Source organism: Neodiprion pinetum, chromosome 6 (assembly GCF_021155775.2).
Source record: "Neodiprion pinetum isolate iyNeoPine1 chromosome 6, iyNeoPine1.2, whole genome shotgun sequence".
Taxonomy (NCBI): domain Eukaryota; kingdom Metazoa; phylum Arthropoda; class Insecta; order Hymenoptera; family Diprionidae; genus Neodiprion; species Neodiprion pinetum.
In genome coordinates this window covers 9371719-9384902 of record NC_060237.1, presented here as the reverse complement: position 1 = coordinate 9384902, position 13184 = coordinate 9371719, and the positions used below count along the sequence as shown (strand labels likewise).

Sequence of the window (13184 nt, the reverse complement as noted above, 5' to 3'; positions counted from 1 at the left end):
GTAGACGCAGCCTTTTGCGCGTAAATTAATAACTGGAATCGACACGATTTTTTACGCGTAAATTAATAACTCGAATCGACACGATTTCTTACGCGTCGATTTTGCAAACAGTATATGAAAGAGTTACGCACTCCCGATGTGCTGATCTTTCAACCCTTCGGTCAATTTTTTTTACGAATAAAAAAGTTTTCAAGTTCCATGTCGCCTTTTGCGCGTGGACTTGATACTTTTCAGTTATGAGAGAAAGCGCGGCATTTGAAAGCCGGCGCTCAACACGCTGGTACAAAAATCTCGGTAGTGTATAGTGACAGTGGAGAATCTTGGCGTAAGTATTTATGAAATATATCTGAATGTACAGAAACACTCGTTTGACTGATCGTATTTTTTTCTGTTTCAGGGCAACAAAACCGATTTTTCAAAAAATGCACTGAGAATTATAGAATGTTCAGTCGAAAAGGATATTTACTTTAATAACTCAAAGCACAAAAAAATTCAAAAAATTTAGTATGTATTTATTCATCAATACAATTAATAATCGAACCTGTATCACCAAGATACAATAACAGATTATATACGAGGTCAAGAATTCCTACTCATCATATTAATAATCGAAGCAACGGATATTAAAGCGAATATCATGTTGGACTTGACCCTTTTTTGTCAGTATATGGACTTATGTGATTGTGCTAACCATACCTCTATCTGTTTCAGCGAATCAAATTTTTTGTCTCCTTTAGCTAATTAAACATTTTGTCTGTTCTGCTAATCAAACCTTTTGTCTGTTTCAGCCAATCAAATTTTTTGTCTCTTTCAGCTAATCAAACGTTTTTTTTTGTTTCAACTAATCGAATGTTACGTCTGTGTCAATTAACTAATTTGTCTCTTTTTCGTTAACTATACATTTTTTACATATCTAAGTTAAGTTTATTTTTGTCTGTGTCGACATATGTCACTAATTATATTTTTCTCTGTTCCAGGTAACTGAGTTTTATTGACTGTGGTGAAAAATTAACTTTCCATTGTTTATGCTTAAGTCTGATTCAGGTTTGGTTCAGGTCTAGTTCAGGGTCAGTCATCTTGTTTTCACCGATACATAGATTTTGCGATGTAGTTCAGCATCATCATGATTACAAAGTGTGGTAAAGTTTATTCAGCTGTAGTTTTTGTTAATGGTTTAACAGCGTTTTATTGCAATCGTTTTAGTGTCGAGATTTTTTTTTCTCGAATCTCTCATAGGTCATGTTCAGTTTGTATTTCACTGTAGAATTATAGAGCTATGTCGTATTTTAGGGGTTGTGCTTATTCTACTCAGATTTGTTTCCATTTCTTCAAAGATGTCTGCATCGTCTTCCAACAGGTAAACGCCAAAGCGATGCGTGTTTTCGATCTTGGTCTAGTTAATTGCTTTATGTATTGACCAAGTTCTCCATTTTAGTGATTATCTCATACCTCGTAAGAATAACAACCGTGTGCGAACATCCAAACTCAATCACCGTTCACCTATAAGATAGAAACAATCACCCTTAATCCCCAATAGAACAACCATCTTTCTTGCATAATTAAAACAGTCATCTTTCATCGATAATAAATAGCGGGTTATATGAACTGAAAAATTTTGAACAAACTGCGAATATACGCAAGTACAAATTGATTGGGTAAAACAATTTACCATAAGTAACATGTGAAAAAAAGTCATCTGGAATTTTTTTCGAAGAAGGTAAGATCGGTCTTGCTATTATTCTCCGTGGAGTAGGCCTACTAGGGATACCACGTAAAAAAAAAACGCGCCGAGTGCTCTACCGCTTCCGGTGGTGTGGAAACAAGCATAAGTGAACTTATTTTCACTGAAAAAATACTAACATATATATTGTCGTTTTTAAAAGACAATTTTATTCTTGCATAAATGGAACTGATTGTCAATAAAACTCCATGCTTCAGTAATGTGTAACGCATGTGGAATCGTAATATCTTCGGATTTCTCTAGTTTAGTCAGAGTGAATTCCACGTTAATACATTTTCCTTTTTGATAAATTTGGTTTCCTAATTAAAGTCAACAAGGTGCATATTCCTTTGGGAATTTATAGTTAGCCAATTTCAACATCTTTCTTCCACGCTTAAACTTTCGCAGTCGATACAAGTTTTTACAATAAAACACGATATTTGCATAGCAAATGAGCACGTCACCCGTGAAAAACGATGAAGAACAAAAAAACTAAGCTCAAACGAAGTAGACAGATATGAGTAATTATAATCTGGGCTAATTGATAATAAATTTTTGAACAATTTTGTGTTTGGGGGTCAGCGGACAGAGTCGCAATTCAACCAAGTAATACGAGTAAAAGTTGAAAAAGGGAACCTTGATCAACTTCAAATTTTTTTAAATTACTTTTGTGATAATGATTGGCCGAGTTCATCGAGGTTTGTTAGAGCATGGACTCAAACATTAGTATCAATCGAGTCTTACGTAATTTCCAAAAAATATTTACAAGTAGTAATTTTATGTAGAAAGGCCTGGATTTTCCGCTGCAAATAAACTGCATTTTTTTTAAATCACGGAAATCTAACGTCAGTTAAGATATTATTTTTGTATGTCAGCTGCATGTTCTGTCGGAATGAAGATATGAGCGTTGACCGAAGATACATATTATTATATTCAGTTAACGGTACGAGTTAAGTAGCAAACATATGTACAGAAGTTACATAAGGTACATATAGGAACAACTACATATTTCCATCCTTTGATTAACTTCTTCGACTATGTCTCCCATCCTTTGCATCAGGAAAAGGTTTCTAACTCTGTTAACAGTAAACCAGGTGCATGATTAGTGTGCATCTATTGAAATAACATTATTTTTGTCGATCCGATAGAATTAGATTGACATTGCGGAATTTCGCCCAGATGAATTTACGTAGTTGAAAAGTATACGGCGTCCATACGGGGTTGTATGAAAGTTTCAGTCTGTTCCGTTCGTCATTTCATAGGCATAATAATATTCAACTCTGTATTATCTGGGTACACGTGGTGAGCGATGGTAACATCACTTCGTGTCGTCTCTACTTACCGACCGCGTACCGGATTGAACAGTACCACGCTATGTGCTTCCGTATGCTTCAGTCAACGGTGCTTTATACGCTGTTTTAACGTGAACGGATTACTGCAAAACGACATATACTAAAACAAAATTGCCTGGTCTCAAAGATATTAGAAAAAATAAAAATTTTGTACTTGACGTCTTCCCGTAATAACCTTTTTTTAATAACAACGGTCTAACAATACGCAGTGGACGTTATTAGAATTTAAAGGCTCCTAGGCAAATTTTCGTACTTAGTTCTTTGCGGGTATGTATGCCTAGGATCATAATATCCGGTAGCTTTCTTATCGGCGGGAACCGTTTAAACACGCAATCCCATAAGACTCATGACGCAGAAAACCCCATTAGGGTAACTGTTTTCAACAGTCTTCAGTCGACGCTCAGAACAATAAAAAGAGTAAAGAACCTTTGAATTTTGAAATCCATCTGACTGAAAGAATTTAAAAAATAGTCTGTACAATGAAACCAGCTGGATCCCATATTTCAAAGTATGAATCAAAACTGTAAAAATGAAAAATGTACGCTCATTTTCTTTCATGATTTCCCGAATGATTTAGGCTGTATTTACGTTGATTTGCCTTCAAATAATGCAAACTGTTATAACTCCGATTTTGAAATATCGGTGAATGTAATACATGCATGGTTACGACTGCGTCGTGCTGCACAGATGTAAATTGTACCGAAAACTTATCGAAAATTTCGACGTTACTGCAACCCGATCGGGATTTACACAACAGCTGTTCGTCCTGCGCAATACGGCATCACACTTCGCATTTACATTTTTGCAACATTCTGTCTAAGTGTCATCACGTGAATCAATTCTCTGTATGACTATTGAGAATTCTTCGGCAGAATTAATAAAGTAGAGCTTCACCGATCACGAGTAATTTCCCTTGCAACCGCGACTTTTTCAACTTTTAAAACATCCTCTAGCCATGAGTATGATAAGACAAAATTTTCACCCCGAATGTGAAAACGCTTTGAATAATCAAATTAACTTGGAATTGTATGCCAGTTACGTGTATCTTTCAATGGTAAATATAGATAATTCTTGTTTAATTTAATTAATTAACTTCAACTTGTACGTAGTGCCTTAGATGTGTAGTTGTTACATTTTTTCAGGCCTATCACTTTGATCGTCATGACATTGCCCTATCTGGTCTCAGCAGCTACTTCAAGAAGGCTTCAGATGACGAACGCAACCATGCTATGAAGTTCTTGACTTACCAAAATAAACGCGGAGGCAGAATCGTTTTTATGGATATCAAATGCCCTGAGAAAGGTGATTGGGGTACCGGTAAAGATGCCATGATTGAAGCGCTGAACTTGGAGAAAAAAGTAAACGAGGTATGATAAAAAATAACAAGATTATGAACGAAGCAAAACTTTGTTTGCTCAACATAACATGTTTGTGACGAGGCTTCTCCCAGATTTACCAAACATTAGCCATTGAATCATTTATTTGCAAATGAGTTAGTATAATTTCTTGCTTCAATTTGCAGAGCTTGCTCAATCTACATACCACAGCATCTGTCCACAGTGATCCAAACTTTTTGGACTTTTTGGAGACGGAGTTTCTGCAGGAACAAGTTGATTCCATCAAGGAAATTGGAAACCATGTCACCAACCTTGAAAGGGTTGGCGAAGGCCTGGGCGTTTTTATGTTTGATAAACAGTTACAGGATTCAGACTAAAACACACCATTCTCTCATTGCGGAAATATTTGCAATTGAGATTATTTTTGACGATAATCTGTGATTGTTAATTTTCTGTGATTGAAAAGCTTTCATCAGTCAAAATATTTGCTGTATCTAATATTTAAATCTTGCATATCAGTTGCTGTAATTTCCAATAGTTGGATTATAACATGGGCAGTATAGGATAATTTTTCTGCACAAGTACTGAGTCATGTATATGGACTGATCGCTGATTGGCGAAAAAGGCTTTCAGTTTTATAATTAGGTAACTCATATAGTCAATTTTAATTGCAATAATGCAAACATGCATACATCAAGATTATTATATGTTTGATGTCGATAGTTTTAATACTCAAGTATTCTTCAACTTTTACTAAAGCTTATCTGTAAGGATATATTGAAGTATTTTTTAAATATGTGTGCTTTTGCTTACACAACCTCAGTATCTTAGATACTGAGAAATAAAGAACTTGATATTGAAATACTAGTTTATTCTATTCCTGGATAAATCAAGGGCATATTTATTCATCTACATTTTATACGTCCTCACAGATTTGTCAAAGAAAATATAGAGAATATTGAATATAAATATTCAATGTATTTGGTCAATACAACCTTGTATTAATTTTTTCACATTATACCTTTCCAGTGCTGGCTACATTTTGGTTGAAATAAGAATGACAAAGTATACATCGAAACAATTGCAACAAGCAGAATGACTGATGGAAAGTTTTATACAATTTTATTGCGATGTAATGATCGACTATATGCATTGGGACTCAAAATTCAGAACAGTTTTCGTGGAAAAAAGTATTTACCAAATGTAATATAGTTGTAGAATCACGATGAAAACTTTATCCCCCCAATATCGACGGTTGCATATGCTGTTCATAACAAAAAGTTATGATATTTACAAACTGTGCTTAAGCTCTCTAATTTTGTGGTCACGTTGGGATATCAGTAGCCTGTAAGACATAATTGAAAGTATCTTACCGAATATATTTCTTATAGTTTAACAAATTTTATTACTGCCTGAATATGAGACACGCAAGGAAAAGAAAATTATATCAAAGAGAAGTAGTTATTTTATGATGTTCATGAAATTTGAATACTATATGGTCACCTTTGACCTTCAGTGTACAATTGTAGTGTAATATTACTATGAAAAAAATGGGATAAGCTGAAGATGAAATATTTTCTTATGAATAGCAAGCCGCAATCAAATTTCAATCTTCAAACACAACATTATACATCAAGGTGCAAGGATGATTCATCATCTACATCGTCTAATGCTGGAGATCCGGTGGAATGCGGAAGTCCGCCAGGTCCATGGCCTACAGGAAATAGAGTTAATTTTCGATTTCATCCAGACACGGAAGCTATTATGAACAGACAGTTTGCTACCGAAATGAAAGCTTTTTATTATTACCTTTCTATGGTGATTATAAATAATACGTAATTATGCTGGAGATTTTGTCATTGCATAATTCTTCATGAAATATGTCTGCTTATATTGGAGCGCATCTAAATACACTCTATGATCAACTTTAACAGTATATAAAACTGAAAACAGACCAGCTTATACTTCGAAAATTTCAACAATTCGAATCCTGATAAATCTCTAGGCAGCAGGATATTAAATAATTTTATTGTTCTGTTGAGTCACAGAGATTCAAAATATTGTTATAAACCTAGGCAGGCTACTTTGGTCGGGTGGATGTAGCTTTGCCAGGATGTGAATCATTTTTCAAACAAATGCATCATGAAGAGCACGGACATGCTCTGAGATTTTTTGACTACATCAAAATGCGAGGCGGATTAGTTAATTTGTGTTCGATAGAAGCACCAATGAACCAAGACTGGAAATGTCCCTTGAATGCATTTAAGGTAAACAAAGTAATATAGAGGCTTTTCATGTGATTGTAAAATTTGGGGAATTCTTTGTTTCAGGTAGCTCTTGAGATAGAACTCGAAGTGGCAGAGAAGTTGGTTGAGACAAATAACATCGCAGAAAAGTATAAGGATTTGAATGCAAGTGATTTCATCGTAACTGGTTTTATGGAGGATCAAATGAAAAGTGTTAATGACATCGGAAGACTCGTTACAGTGTTGTCTGGTGTCGGAGATCAAGCTCTTGGGAGATTCATGTTTGACAAAGACTTACTTGATCATTATGTGATGCCAGAGTTCAATATTCTTAAGAAGAAAAAGTGATAACAATAAATAAAATATTACGTCTTTTATTAATTTAAAATTCTTGGGTCTATTTATTTCATGTTAATGATTTAGAATCAAAATTTGAAATCGTTGCTGCAATATAAATCGATATGAAATCAAAATTCTTTAACATTTTTGATTATTGGGATGAAACTTATATTTCAACCTGATGGGATTAGGATGTTTACGCTATTTTGATATTAATGAAAATAAAAAGAAGTTTCTAGTTTGGGAGTGCGTAGGATACTGAATTTAACAAATCTGAGATTAGTAGTATTAATGCACAAAAACAACAAGTACCTGTTTGCCTTGATATTTTATTTTGACTAAGTGTAATCGGCGTAGGTATAGAAGTATCAAATGCGTAAAATTGAACTCAAAGTAAAGTCAAACCTTATTCGGGTTTACAATTTCGTATATTTATAACAGTTACTAGTCCCATCCAAATTCTATATCTTCAATCTTTATGTTTAAGCCTTCCAGCGATGTATCAATTCCAGTGTCAAATCCGTCATCTAAACCGATTTGCTACAAACGACGAAAAATTGTTTCCCATTGAGTCGTCAAAATTGTGCTTAAAGTAATCCTTGACACCAACCTGAAGTGCTGCAATTTGCGACGGATCGCCAACTAAAAGTATTTGGGTTTCATTATCTGTTGAGTTTTCCGTTCCATCTGATATTTTGATTTGTCCATTTATCTCGAACATCAGCTGCTGTAATATACGAAATGAATCATGCGAAACAATCACCATTTCAATCGCGTGTTATAAATATTTTATAAACATTTGATATAACCATCATTTAAAATAGTTGTGGATAATTATATATACACATTCTCAGTTTCTCAACTTACATTTGGTATAGTAGAAATTTTTCGTTTTCCTTTGGTTTGATTTGCCAAATCTAGGGCATCTTTCAAATAAATGTCAACGCCGTCTTCATTTTCAACTAGTGCATGGGCTGTTCTCTTATGCATCACAAGTGTGCTTCCTTGCCTGTATCTTCTGAAGCAAATTTTACATTCAAATGGCCTCTGCTGCGTGTGGACCTAAAAAAAATCATAATTCAACCATCATGTAACAATTACAAGAGAGAGAAAGAAATTCCTTTATCATTAAACAAAGAGATTACTACAGTACGGAAAAAGTTTCGGAAAAACCGTTGCATCTAAATCCAAACTCAATTTCTTTGAATCCAATCATTTATAAAAGTTTGACATGTTATCTACAAACCATTATACGTTTGCTCAATGAATAAATGTTTACTGTACGAAACAAAATCACAAACAGATATTGACAGTTAATTATCGTGTATACAGAGGTGATAAAAAGTATATTTTGAGCCACACTAAAAAAACTGTTAGGAATTTACCAAATGATGTTTGTAGAGACTAGAATATTCGGTGAAACGTCTGCCACAATTTTCGATTGAACAGACGTATGGCTTTTCGCCCGAGTGAATCCTTATGTGATTTTTATAGTTTGTCGCACTTGCAAAGGCCTTCCCACATTTTGGATGAGTACATTTGTATGGTCGCTCCCCGGTATGTGTTCTCACGTGAACCTGAAACAGCAGATAATGAAAACTTGATTGATTCATGCGTTCATAGATTTGAACGTCCATTAGCGTTACTTTTGTGAGACTTTATATCGTACAAAATTAAACTGAACACGTAAATTAAGAACGCACCTTTCTAATATTACTCGTGGTGAATGATCGACCACATCCGTCGAATGGACAAACAAATGGTCGTTCCCCAGTATGCGTTCTAACATGTTTCAACAAATCACCCGAGGTTTTGAAACTCTTGTTACAATCATCGGTTGGACATTTGTAGGGCTTTTCGCCAGTGTGTGTTCGTAAATGTGCTTTGAGGCTATACCCAGTTGAAAAGCTTTTCTTACATTTCGAATGTGAGCACCTGTAGGGTCTTTGACCTGTGTGAGAGCGTTCATGGACCTGAAAGGATTGTTGTATTCAATGAATTGTATTCCAACGGTAAAAGCATTTTTGTTACGCATCCATGTAATAGAAAAAAAAATTACAACTACCTTTAAATGATGAGGCGTACTGTACACTTTCGTACAACCTTCCCTTGGACAGGGATGTTGGTTCCTCAATTTCGCCTCGGACAGTTTATTTATCACAATCTTCTTTGATTCGTCTTCTTTCAAAGTTTCTTCAGCAATCTCCCACAGTCCCTCATCAACGTCGACATGTCCAGTGACCATATATGCAGTCCCATTGATAAGTTCAACCTGTGGGTAACTATTTTCACTTTGCTCATCGGAAGCAGCCAATTGTGTTTGTAGAAATGAGGATGGATCCAGTTGAAATTTCAGTGTTTTTGCATCCGTTAACTCTGTCAAATCTTGCAACAAAATTGTCCCCCCACCTTCCAGTTCCATTGCCGATTCTTCATCTTTGTACTCTTCGGATTCTGGGAAGAAAAATATGCGGCTCGTATTAATAAAATTGGGAATGAATAATACAAACAGTTCTTGGTATTACAAATCAGTATTCTATTGAGTACTGACAAAGCAATCTGATGAATTTATAATTCTTTACCGTCTTCTTCATAGTTTTCTGTAACAAAAGCTTGCGTGCCGTCAGGCAAAGTAATCGCTGTGAACGTTGTGCCGAGTAATTGATCGTCAAGTACGAGCTCTTGAACCTGTCCATTTTCCGATTCTTCGTCGTTCACCATTACAGAAAGACATTCTAATATATCCCCTGAATTATCCTGCGAAACGGGACAAGCGATACAGTTTGTAGTCGCCTGTTTGCATTTTATGATTGAGAAATGTTTGGAATATTTCTTATTTGAAATCGTCACAGTTATAATAATATAAGTATACCTCAAGTCCTTGAAGGAGCGCAAAATCTTGTTGTATGGTTGGATTTTCGGAGGTCTCGACCGTCTCATGGGTAGACATAATTTTTTGTTTCCTCTGTGTTAGCACAGAAGTTTAGGGACAGAATAAAAAATGGTTAAACATTGATAGCAATTTTTCGTAGGACGTTCACGTTGATACGATTAATAAATACGGAGGTGCGTAATTTTGGTATTAATCTCAGGGTGGTTCGAGTAACGTGTATATGAATAAATTGTCACGTAGTATAGGTACAAATAACATTTTCCAAGAGTTTTACGCATATGAACGTAATGAGGGTTATGATTTCAAGGGGGAACAAATTTGTCTCATCACTCGTTCATCGGTGTAACAAATTCCCTTTCAACATTTCGCATATGAATCGCCATTTTTCTTGCCTCGTTTTATTAATATCGCGGTAACAAATCATCCTCTTATATCACGATATCAAGTTTTCGTGTCAAATATCGCGGTGTTAATGGTTTCTCGTGTTACTTTGGACAACATTTTTTGACAGTTTGATGACAAACGTCAAATTTTAACCCCCTTGATTATAAACGGCAAAAGAATCTTGGGAAATATTACCCATAAACTCGCCCGTGGAATTCACCCGACAACCAGCGCGACCGGAACTTGTTGTGGCGCCATTTTAACGTCACTCGCCAACTCAAATACAAAACACTGAAAACTACCGACGCCAGACGATATTTCCGAAAATCATTTCTTTTGCTAAAAATGCATTAATTCTCAACCAGTTTTCGTTGACTCTTATCTTTGGTTGTCTATCGAACGATGACAAGCCACATTTACCGCTAATATATCTTATGGTAAATTTTACTTGTAAAAATCTTATCACTTAATACCTTAATTACGTCCAGTGTATGTATATCTATATTTACACACATACAGCTACAATTAGGATGCATGTAGCTTTACGATACGGTCGTTCGCTTCTTTCCATTGATGATACAATTCTACGATGAAAGGGGAAACAAGATAAGTATAAAAAATTAAATGCCTAATTAGTGATTTCAGTCATCAATTTCCATCACATTCCACCATTTCAACATGATGATTATAAACTGATTATACAAAATGTACTGAACTAAAAATTTTGTATGCAAGTTTTACGGCTACAAAAAGACCATTAATATAAAATACTTATTCTTTAAATGACTACTGAGTAAAGTAGGTGTGTGTTCCAAATTATTCGACACGTAACAGTGCAACAAACATAGCTCCTTGAATTTCTGGTGGTCATATTTTTCTGCAAATCTCACCATATTTTTCAAAGAAATTACACCCCAAATCTTTCAGACATATTTTGTATTATTATGAGAAACCTCTGTGACAATTTTCATAATTGTGAAAATCTCAACAGTTTCTTTTGTATTTTTACAGATTATTCTTAATATTATGAAAGTTGTCCAGGATTTCTTCATCGTTCACTATATAGGTTTTGTTATTTATTTTGCAAACTTCCCAAGTTCTTTAAAAAAACAAGTTCTATTCTGTTGATTTCATTCAGGCTGTACTGAACAATGCATTACTGAAGTTTAGTTTTCGACTTTTTTCCGGAGGGATTCCGTCGATTCTTCTTGACCTCCTACATGTGTAGTTTATCTTTTGGAAATGCTTGTAATTTATGAATTTCTATTAACAGTTGTGCAAACTCTATTTTATCGCTGGCAATAATAACATTTCACAACAATGTGCAACATTTATATATTACTAGCAATAATACTGGACAAATTAAACTTGATTTCTTAGGATTAAACTAAAGGTGATTGACCGAATGACATTGATTTTCCGATTGTGAATTCACGTGGAGGAAAGCTGCAATTGCTTACATTTTGTAACTGTGAGAAAATACAGGGTCCTAGCATGAAACGAAAATAATAGAATGGGAAATTAAAATTATATATTTCAGCTATTGCAAATTACAGATTGTAATCGAAGCGTACGTGAAGGAATAGTTACTGAATTTCTGATAAAGACATTGCGCACTATAATCTGTAAAATAGTGTATATTCTACCATTGAAATGCGTTACACAACATCATACCTATATCATTGACATTGGAGACATATCGAAAAATCGCACCTGGGGACACAATTAGAAATAAGTGCCGGTTAATCATGCTCCACATGTGGAATTAATTGGATTGGCTTCGGAACATGGAATTGATGTATCGAACATACGACGCACTGCTGTAGGCGAAATTCTCAAATCATTTACGTCAATCCTGAGCAATTGTGCGAAGTCGACGGCCTTTAAAAGCAATTAATAAGACACCTTTCAGTTACACCGCTTATACCTCGGAAAGTATGCAGTATACATCAAAAGCGTTGATTTGATCAAGTGGCACAAATAAATGTGTAAATTATGCGAATGAGACTGCAGAATAATTTACCTACAGAGCAGCTAACACATGCAAAAATATAAGTATAATACAGCCTTGTATTCGAATTATATTCAAACTATGCACTTTCAGTACCGTAAACGTATAATCTTGGACTAGTCATTTTCCACAACTAAAGTACCTGTAATATATTATTGGTATAGATATTACTACATACGAACAAAAAAAAAATTAGTTTATTCTTACGATTTATACGTATATTGTTACATGGCCCTTGTGTATAGATTATAGACCTAATCGGATCACACGAAGTGGCATTGTTAGACGTAACAATGGTACAACCGATGATCTAGATTGTGACTGAAACTGAGATCGGTGATACGATTATACGTATGAAATATTGCGTACGTGTCCCTATTCCATTCCTGTATTATAATAAATGATGGTATTTAAATTTACACGCTCTGGTCATAATGAATTAGTTTGCTTTTTTGAAAGGCCTTGAAAAAGGAGCGTGCAACAAAATCAAACCGAAAAAGTTGTTTCTCACAGTATTATCGCATCCACGGTTTTCAATTTCGGGCACAAGACACAAAGTAGAACTGGAAATAATTAATCGTTTACGTCCTACTAACTTCGCCTGTACGAATGCAACTTCTCGAACATTTGTGCGATGGACTGACATACATTAACGAGGAAGAATTAGAAAAAAAGATTTGACCTAATCCGTCAAGATCAATCTTCGATATGTTTATTCGCATCTCTCGCTTGTATACCGGACTCCTATGATAATCGAAACCGTTGACACGTAAAAATGTAGAAAAAATCTGGAGATTTTTCAGAATTGACGTCGATTGATTAATTATATTAATAAGCAATCGGTGACAGACTATATAATACCATCTTATATCCAATTATTCAAGCAGCCTGAATTATGCCCA

At 34.8% G+C, this 13184-nt stretch overlaps 3 protein-coding genes across 10 annotated transcripts; 2 read left to right on the top strand and 1 right to left on the bottom strand.

Annotated features, from left to right (window-relative positions):
* Window positions 1-3799: 3799 nt before the first annotated feature.
* LOC124221076 (soma ferritin-like) lies at window positions 3800-5585 on the top strand. Its single transcript, XM_046630719.2, has 3 exons — window positions 3800-4126; window positions 4215-4439; window positions 4595-5585. The coding sequence occupies exons 1-3, from the start codon at window positions 4028-4030 to the stop codon at window positions 4784-4786; spliced, it is 516 nt and encodes a 171-aa protein (XP_046486675.1). The 5' UTR covers window positions 3800-4027; the 3' UTR covers window positions 4787-5585.
* LOC124221072 (zinc finger protein 143) lies at window positions 4667-10538 on the bottom strand. 8 transcript variants are annotated; one of them, XM_046630716.2, is made up of 9 exons: window positions 10467-10538; window positions 9867-9959; window positions 9577-9787; window positions 9060-9448; window positions 8698-8967; window positions 8380-8571; window positions 7862-8056; window positions 7605-7721; window positions 4667-6123 (listed from the first exon to the last, which is right to left on the bottom strand). In XM_046630716.2, exons 2-9 carry the CDS (start codon window positions 9942-9944, stop codon window positions 6076-6078), a joined length of 1500 nt encoding a protein of 499 aa, XP_046486672.1. In that variant the 5' UTR covers window positions 9945-9959; window positions 10467-10538; the 3' UTR covers window positions 4667-6075. The 8 variants fall into 8 exon arrangements, with proteins under 8 accessions (XP_046486672.1, XP_046486665.1, XP_046486668.1 ...); XM_046630709.2 differs by lacking the exon at window positions 4667-6123 and adding an exon at window positions 7308-7534; XM_046630712.2 differs by lacking the exon at window positions 4667-6123 and adding an exon at window positions 7308-7534 and having other exon boundaries at window positions 7605-7718.
* On the top strand, window positions 5976-7221 carry LOC124221074 (soma ferritin-like). The gene is made up of 3 exons (XM_046630717.2): window positions 5976-6227; window positions 6485-6676; window positions 6740-7221. The coding sequence occupies exons 1-3, from the start codon at window positions 5976-5978 to the stop codon at window positions 7001-7003; spliced, it is 708 nt and encodes a 235-aa protein (XP_046486673.1). The 3' UTR covers window positions 7004-7221.
* Window positions 10539-13184: the final 2646 nt, after the last annotated feature.

Excerpts from the sequence above, each read along its gene's own strand:
- LOC124221074 (XM_046630717.2), top strand. The coding sequence starts at position 5,976 with ATGAAATATTTTCTTATGAATAGCAAGCCGCAATCAAATTTCAATCTT. Across the intron at positions 6,228-6,484 it reads TTTATTATTACCTTTCTATG|GCAGGCTACTTTGGTCGGGT; the intron begins GTGATTATAAAT and ends TTATAAACCTAG. Across the intron at positions 6,677-6,739 it reads GTCCCTTGAATGCATTTAAG|GTAGCTCTTGAGATAGAACT; the intron begins GTAAACAAAGTA and ends TCTTTGTTTCAG.
- LOC124221076 (XM_046630719.2), top strand. The coding sequence starts at position 4,028 with ATGAGTATGATAAGACAAAATTTTCACCCCGAATGTGAAAACGCTTTG. Across the intron at positions 4,127-4,214 it reads GTTACGTGTATCTTTCAATG|GCCTATCACTTTGATCGTCA; the intron begins GTAAATATAGAT and ends ACATTTTTTCAG. Across the intron at positions 4,440-4,594 it reads TGGAGAAAAAAGTAAACGAG|AGCTTGCTCAATCTACATAC; the intron begins GTATGATAAAAA and ends TTCAATTTGCAG.
- LOC124221072 (XM_046630709.2), bottom strand. The coding sequence starts at position 9,944 with ATGTCTACCCATGAGACGGTCGAGACCTCCGAAAATCCAACCATACAA. Across the intron at positions 9,449-9,576 it reads AGAAAACTATGAAGAAGACG|AATCCGAAGAGTACAAAGAT; the intron begins GTAAAGAATTAT and ends TTTTCTTCCCAG. Across the intron at positions 8,572-8,697 it reads CCACGAGTAATATTAGAAAG|GTTCACGTGAGAACACATAC; the intron begins GTGCGTTCTTAA and ends CTGCTGTTTCAG.